Source organism: Aulostomus chinensis, chromosome 1, assembly GCF_037954235.1.
Source record: "Aulostomus chinensis isolate RoL2024-O1b breed Wild chromosome 1, RoL_Achi_v1.0, whole genome shotgun sequence".
NCBI lineage: Eukaryota > Metazoa > Chordata > Actinopteri > Syngnathiformes > Aulostomidae > Aulostomus > Aulostomus chinensis.
This window is the reverse complement of record NC_141320.1, coordinates 67,414,499-67,422,411: the sequence shown is the minus strand read 5'-3', so window position 1 is coordinate 67,422,411 and position 7,913 is coordinate 67,414,499. Positions and strand designations below refer to the sequence as shown.

General features: G+C 54.2%; 1 protein-coding gene across 5 annotated transcripts in view; it reads left to right on the top strand.

Annotated features, from left to right (window-relative positions):
- The first annotated feature begins 2,433 nt into the window (after positions 1-2,433).
- agap1 (ArfGAP with GTPase domain, ankyrin repeat and PH domain 1) overlaps positions 2,434-7,913 on the top strand; it is a 58,503-nt gene continuing 53,023 nt past the window's right edge. For 2 of the 5 annotated variants that reach the window (XM_086202609.1, XM_086202608.1), the window contains exon 1: positions 2,434-4,202. In XM_086202609.1, coding sequence (XP_086058735.1) covers positions 3,125-4,202 — 1,078 coding nt within the window. In that variant the 5' untranslated portion in view covers positions 2,434-3,124. The remainder of the gene's footprint in view (positions 4,203-7,913) is intronic. The other 3 variants (XM_086202610.1, XM_086202612.1, XM_086202611.1) reach the window with 3 other exon arrangements.

Here is a 7,913-nt window from a genome sequence, read left to right as displayed (position 1 = left end):
GTCTGCAGCCCAGCATCTGGTTGCCATTGTAGCAGGATTAAACCGCCGCCGCCGTTATTATGTATGGTGCTTTATCCCCGCAGTTTAGCGGCGTCCCGTGGGAGTTTGTATATCAACCGTCTCAGTGCCCTCCTGCTCACTCCCGCAGAGGTGTGTGTGTGTGTGTGTGTGTGTGTGTGTGTGTGTGTGTGTGTGTGATATTCATGAATTCATAATTAGCAGTGTCTAGTGAACATGTTTATTTTCAATGCTTGCTGGACTTTAAAGCCCCGAGGGTTGACTGACAGGACGACGTCATGAATATCCATCACCTGGTCTGCAGAAATAAATGGTAGACGATGAAGAGGCAGTACTTTATTTTCGCTTAGTGAGCACACACACACACATACGGCCAACCAGTCGCCATGGCAACAGCCTGGGCGTCTGGAAGGTGGGGTGGGGCTGGTTTCCTTTCCTGAAGACTTCGTCCCACACCAGCGTGTTGTTGTGGGTGTGGTCATTCTGAGCGTCCTCACCTGCTGTGGAGCAGCAACCAGAGGAGGAAGATCGACGTTGGTGATGATGGTGATGTTGCTGGTGAAGTCCATGAACACCTCAGCAGGTGCCCTGACTGGTACCAGGTACCTGGCGGTTGGTGTTGTGTCGCTAGCTTCCTGCTGAGTAGCTCGGGTTTGTCTCATACGAGTAAAAATGCTAAGCTAAAAAAGCGCTTTTTTCGCCAGCAAGCTTATTGATGACCTGCTGATGCTGACGTGCCTCCGTGGCGCCCATGGGTGCTATTGATCATTGATCAGCCTGGACGTGTCAGAGGAACCTGAGGCTGCTCTGATGGCTCGCTCCAGGGATCACTGGCGTCTGAATCTGCCTTCAGTCACGTTTCCCCTCCTCTGATGTTGAGCTGTTGGCTCGCTACAGCAGCAATCCCAGCATCCTCTCTGGGCTGTTTCATGTGTGTCCATGGTGATTTTTAACCCCCCACCCCCACCATGGTGCTCTCTTGCCCCGCCTCCCTTTGCTAACTGACCCATTTTTCCCATCTCTGGGGGTGGGGGTTCCTCCCGCTGCTTGCTCGCACTTTGATGCAGTGAAAAATCTGTCTGGGGGAGAGAGATTCTCTTGAACCTGCGTGTGTGTGTGTGTGTGTGTGTGTGTGTGTGTGTGTGTGTGTGTGTGTGTGAGAGAGAGATTCCTCTCCAGTGTTTTATAATTGATAAGCAGGTTGCTCTTCTCTGCTCTCGGCCTCCTCGATGTGAACATCTTCTGCTTCAGCTGAGGCTCCAGTTTCAGCCGCTGTCCTCTCCGGTCCAGCTCGGTCCAGCTCGGTCCAGGTCTCCTCCTGTTGGGTCTCAGCGTTTATTTAGAAATCCTCACACTCATGAATTCTCTTCATCCCATCATGTTCAAGCACTGTTTGCTCCAGGATCTCAAATCTCAGTATTTCACGGAGGTCAGACGAAGACCCTGGGGTGTAGATGGGGGTCTTGTGGGGCTTCAGGTTCTGATGAGGCCCTTGGAGTCTCCAGAGACCTGTGGACTAGAGGTCTAGCCTCCTGTCCGAGATGCTGGTGGTCTCTGCTCTCAGCTCAGAGGGACGGATCCTCCGACTCCTGCAGGAAGGAGAAAGTGTCTAATCTGGATTAATCCCTGTAATAATCCAGAGGGTTGCTGGGTGACCAGGAGGAGGAAGAGTTGATCCTTCCTCCTCCTCAGAGACCCAGGGACACTTGGTTCTCAGTCACGTTTTTCTAGAAGACGAGGAGAGGGGGTGCGCTGCTGTGAGCTGATGACCTTTGACCCTGTGAGCAGGCAGTTTGTCCCAAGTACAGGTCTCATGTTCAGGTGGATGATAAATGTCCCAGTTCTGGCTTCGGGGGGGGGGGGGGTCTGATCAGCCGCCAGTTCAGGTGATGAAGGGGGGACATTGTTGAGGACAAACAGCTGAGGATGGACGTGTCTCAGCATCTCTCTCCCTGTGGCTGTCTAAGCTCCTCCCACAAAGAGCTTGACAGACAGCCAAGACCAGCGGGCTCCTCCCCTTGGGTGGAGGCTAAAACCCGAAGTGGAGCTGCTCTTCCTCTTTGATGATGATGATGGTGGTTGTCATTGATGAGCTTAAACAGACCCAAGGAAGGGTGAACCAAGACAGGAAGTCACCATCACCTCGTCAAAGCTCGTCGTCTCTGAGGAGGAGTTTGAACGAAGCAAAACAAAGACTTCCACTCTGCTTCATCTGAATGGAAGTTGCCTTCTTCAGGTGGAGTCTTCATTTGGTTCAAGTCAGTTTACTAAATCAACTTTGGAACCCAAGACAGAAGAACGGAACCGGTTCGCTCGGATCAGTTCTGGAATGTCTTGTTGTCAGGAAGCAGTTCAGCAGTAATGGAGGGTTTCGAGTCCGAGCCCGATGTTCTGCCTGGCTCCGCTCCGTGTTTTCCCGTCAGCCCCCGCGCTGGACGTCGCTCGGTGTCGTCGGAGCAGCGGAGGGTGTTCAGACTTTAGGCGGAGCGGAGAGCAACGGAGGACGGACCGGGACGCTGCTGTGTTGGCTGTCCGGGGGGGAAGAGCCGAGTTCCCGGTTAGAGGAGGAGCGCAGGCCCGACTCCTCCGCGCGGGAGCTGCGAGTCACAGACGGAGGCGCCGCGCTGCTCCGCGGGGCCGAGCTCTCACAATGGGACGCGACGCGCTGGCATCGTCCGGGACGCGGCTCTAGAGGAACGGAACCGTCGGAGCGACGCTGGCGGCGCGGAGGACGAGCTGTGACCGCCACGGAGGGTTTGACACGGCTGCGGCGGCTGCAGGCTTCCGGAGGAGCGGAGCCAGCGACATTCCGCTGGGATGAAGATGGAATGTGTTTCCGGCTTCAGAGCGCGCGCTGGCGGCGCGTCTGGATGAGCTTAAGAGACGGTTCGACCCGGTTCACCTCCATTACTCCTCCCTCCGGTACTCCTGCGTGACCGGATCACCTTCATCATCACCGTCAGCAGCAGCAGGGCTCCTCTCCAGAAACCCACATTACTCCTCACGTTAATGAGACCGACCAGTAAGCATCACTGAAGTGGTTATGACATCATGAACGTGCGCAGCTGAGGAGGCGGACCGGCTACTTTAACAGCCCTCACCAGGGATGTACCTTCTAGACAGCAGGATGGAGCGGGGCGTCCCACAGAGGAAGACTGTCTACCGCATCTCCCTCACCCTCGTCAAGAAGGAGTCTCTGGAGGGTGGCGGCCCCCGGCACGCGGAGAACCCTCAGGTGGGGGCATCCCGGCGGGACGGCTCCGTGGAGACGGAGCGCGGCGGCCTGCTGGAACAACTGAAGGAGGTGGAGGACGAGTCAGACAGCTTGTCCTCGTCTCACGGCTACATGAGGAACTTCAGGACGTTCAGCACGGGCCAGCTGGAGCTGGGGCGCCTGAAGATCTCCAGAAAGCTGCACCTGAGGAAGGACGCCACGCCGCAGGACGTGCAGAGGACGCCTCAGACGGACCCTGCTGACGATGTGGAGAATGGCGACCTCAGTAAGAGGAAGAGGCTGGTGAAATCAAAGAGTGTGGAGAGGCGGAGCCCTGAGCCCGATGCCAAGGCAGCGCACTCAAAAAGTAACGGGAAAACCGCTAAGGTTTCGCCGGAGACACCGGCATTGAAGCACCCGCCTGGCCTGCTGCGCCGCAGCTTCAGCTTTCGTCACTGGACAGGCAGCGAGCTGCGGCGCCTGCACACGCTCGCGAAGGACAGACAGCACAACAGCTCTGGCTGCATCAACCGTGACACCACGATGGATGGCGAAAAGACCACAAAGGTGGCTGTGGTGCCTCAAAGCCCTGCCTGCCGCCGCAGTGACCCCAGCAGAGAGAAGAGCAGGACGCTGGAGGTCGGCGCCGTGCTCAACAAGACAGATTCCATGTCCGAACTGAGCCGCTGGGAGCGGGCGCACAGCAGCAAGAACCGCACACTGGACAATAGCGACCTGCAGCGGCTGGCCGCAGAGAAGGAGGGGGCGGGGTTTCTGCTGCGGGGTGGCGGGGGGCGCTCCAGTGAGAGGCGGCTAGTGCGCTTCTTCAGTGGGATGTTCTCTAGGAGGGACAGTGGCGCCACCTCCACGCCAGTGGGAAGCCCCAGCACTAGCCGGTCCCTCCGCTGCAGCCGGAGGACGGTCCTCCCGCAGTCTAGCACGGAGAGCATGAATGGAGGAAGCGCCGACGGTAATGACACATCACATGACCTGTGTCATAAAAACCTTTGTGTACCGTGTCTGTCTCATGTCAGCGTGTGTGTGTGTGGCGGGGCTGTGGTTGTTTGTTCTGGTCAGCGGGGTGATGTTTGGATGTGGCAGCGACGGGCAGCTGCTAATGTTTGCGTTTCATTACTCAGAGTTGGCTGTTGTTTTTCTCCCGCCGAGAGATTTGAAAGTCAGGAAACACAACCAGGAGTCGGAGATGAGACGCCACCTGAAGCAGAGGAAGACAAACAGCAGACGAGTCCGTCCTGCAGAAGAAGGTGCAGAGACACACGAGGTGGATCAGAACAGCGGCGAGGTAGCCGGTCAGTCAGAGGGGAAGTGTCTGATCGCGAATGTCTGCCGGACTCTGCAGTTAAAGCGGCGCGTCTGTTTGACAGCTTGACAAAACAAATGCACTCATTCACACCGACGCCCCGTCAGCATCCTCTTTCCACTGGAAAACATGAGAGACAGAGGAAGTGGACGGGTTCTGTCCAGACAGATGTGTCTTCCTGTCAGTGCGTCCTCCAGATGCAGCAGTTGTTTCACAAGTTGACACCTCTGCAGCTGTGTGTGTGTGTGTGTGTGTGTGTGTGTGTGTGAGAGAGAGAGAGAGAGAGATCTGGAAGAGATAACCAGAGATAGAGTCTTTATCCATAATACCCACAATTCTCCTCAACCTGGTTGTGGGAGATCAAGGTGTGCCATGCTAATATTAGCGAATGTAGCATGAAGGACTGTAACCTTGGGTCCGCAAGACCCGCCCATTTGCATTTTAATCAGATTAAGATCCACCCCTAGCTGTGTCTCGGGCGCTAACTGTAGTCCAGGAGGTAGCTGTAGCTTGGGCGCTAGCTGTAGTCCAGGAGCTAACAGTAACGTGGGCGCTAGCTGTAGTCCAGGAGCTAACTGTAACTTGGGCGCTAGCTGTAGTCCAGGAGCTAACTGTAACTTGGGCGCTAGCTGTAGTCCAGGAGCTAACAGTAACGTGGGCGCTAGCTGTAGTCCAGGAGCTAACTGTAACTTGGGCGCTAGCTGTAGTCCAGGAGGTAGCTGTAGCTTGGGTCAGTGCCAGGTTGTGTTTTTGGGATGTTTGAGGGAAGTGGCTGTGCTCTGATTCTTAGCCTCCAGCTGATATTCAGCCAACATGCAGCAGGAAACGAGTGTGTCATGGTGCAGTGTTGTGCAAGGTTCCTCTGACGTCTCAAGATCTGGAGGTGGGCGAACAGGTTCGAGGGGTGGGGGCAGCTGGCATCCAGCTGTTTGGGATTCCTGAGGGGAGCTGGAAGCGTCTGGACGTCCCATCGGCTCCCAATCAAACGTCATCCTAACTTCTAAAACTGAGATGTGGTGATACTCAGGGGCACCGCCGCCGCCGGCACTGGCGCATGTGTCAGTGTGACTCAAGGTGACCAGCGCCAACACCAAATATTCAGCTGATACCGGCGGGGGGGAGGAGCTCCGTGTGTCAGTGACTGGGCAGTAAACTCAGACTGTCAGGTGAACGAGTGACCAGATGCAGTCAGAGCAGCTGATTGGCTGACGTCCTCTGTGGCTGGTCTCACTGACTCTTTCCCTTCCGTTTTGTTTTGACAAATTCCTTTGATTCTGTTCGTTAAAAATGATTTCTGTTAAAACGTATTTTTGTTTTTTCTTCAAAAGAAATGAGCTTAAGTTGCATGCAGACATTTAGATTCACATTTTTCAATCAAGGTGATCTTCATATCTCTTCAGAGCGTCTCTAATTATTGGTGTTTGAGTTGTTAATTGCTTTGTATTAAGTTATTAGATTGCTCTGAAAACTGTTTTATTCATTTTATCACTTGAATGACGTGTGTGATGTCACCCAGTCATGGAGGAAGTGGGCGGGGCTTGTAGACATGGAGGAATAGCTGACCTCCCTGTGCAATAATTGACTGGTGAGGCTAAAGTCAAGTGTGTGTGTGTGTGTGTGTGTGTGTGTGTGTGAGAGTGACCTATATCCACAGCCATGCAGAAGTAATGTTGACTCTACTTGTGCCTCCCTCCTTCCCACCTTCTTCTTTTGTTAATGTCAGCTGACTCGACCTGTTCGGGACATCACCTTGCGTTCCCCGTCCTCCATCTTTGTTTCTTCCCTACCTGAATCCCCAGTACTACTGGGACCTGTGGTTGTCGGCAGTGGTGTGTGCAGTCGCTCCCCCCTGCTGCTCTCTCTGCTTATTAGCCTGCTGCTATTTTGCTCCATTGGCAGAGGTCGTTCTGGGGTCAGTGTGTGTGTGTGTGTGTGTGTGTGTGTGTGTGTGTGTGTGTGTCCTCTGTCCCCTCCTCCTCCTTACACTTCCCCTGAAGACCCAAATAGGAACCTGTGAGGAGTGGTTGAGAGCAGAGGTTCTCAGCCTTGTCCCTTGCAGCCCCCTTTAACAAGAGGTGTGTGTGTGTGTGTGTGTGTGTGTGTGTGCTTGGTCTTTGACATCTTGTGGAGACCTTTTCTGGTATAAACACTACCTTTTCAGGACCCCAAGTCCTCATGGGGACCAAAGACCGGTCCTGATGCAGCAGAACTTCATTCATGAACACCTGGTCACAGGTAGAGTGAAGGTGGAACCTGCAGTCAGCTTGAGGTCAGGATGTTCACAAGAATGGAGGTCAATGGAATGTCCTAAGAAGGATAGCTATGCAAACCTGTGTGTGTGTGTGTGTGTGTGTGTGTGTGTGTCAGGTAACAACAGGATCCTGTCTGTTTTGTTTTTCATTTCTGTCATCATGCCACGTTGGCGTGCCAGCAGAGCATCATGGTGATTCCTCCTGCTGCCTAACGCTCTTACATAAAAACTCAAATCCATCAGGAGAGAGGATGAGGACGCTGTCTGACACACACACACACACTCATACACACACACCACATGGTTTTGTGTGTGCGTGTGTGTGGTTGAGATGAACCAGTTATCTGCTGCTGGTGTGACGGCGTCTTTATTTGATTTGGGATGCAGTGAAAGCGGCCGGCGTGCTGCCAACCACCGGCTCTGTGTGAGTGTGACGGGGGTGGGGGATGGTTCTGATTATCAGGCTGATATTTAGGTCAGTGTGTGTGTGTGTGTGTGTGCGCGCGCGCATTTTAGTCTTTGAATCTACTGGAATGTGTGTCTCCTGCGTGTGTGTGTGTGTGTGTGTGTGTAGATCAACTCAGGTGTGTGTTCATGTTTCAGTGTGTTTAGTGTTTCAATCTACTTCCTGTTTTCTCTGCCATGAACCCGCCTCTGTCTTTCTTGCTGCCTCTCAAACGCCTGCCAGGTCTTCGGCGTGACTCTTGCCGTCTGCCCGCCATCGCGCTCTTGACTCAACACCCTCACCTGAGCCGCCGGGCACTGAAGCATTAACCCCGCCCCTCGTCTTCTGGTCGACCCACTGACCGCAGTGTGTGTTTTAAACTTGACAGTGTGTGTGACCTAGAGAAGTAATAGGCAGCTTCTGGGGTCAAAGGTCAACTACGTTTCCTTGTTGTGAGTTTGAGGAAGTGTGTAGAAACGTGATGGAGTGACGGAAGTATCTGCTCATCCTCATCCTCGCCTGGAGGCTCCCGGGTAAATCTCGTCGTGTCCTTGCCATTCACTCGCCATATCCTGGCGAGGAGGTTCTCCTCCTCCCCAACCTCGTCTCCTACTCTGCTGACCTCCTTTGCCCTCCCGAACTCCTCGGACACTCCCTCCCTCCT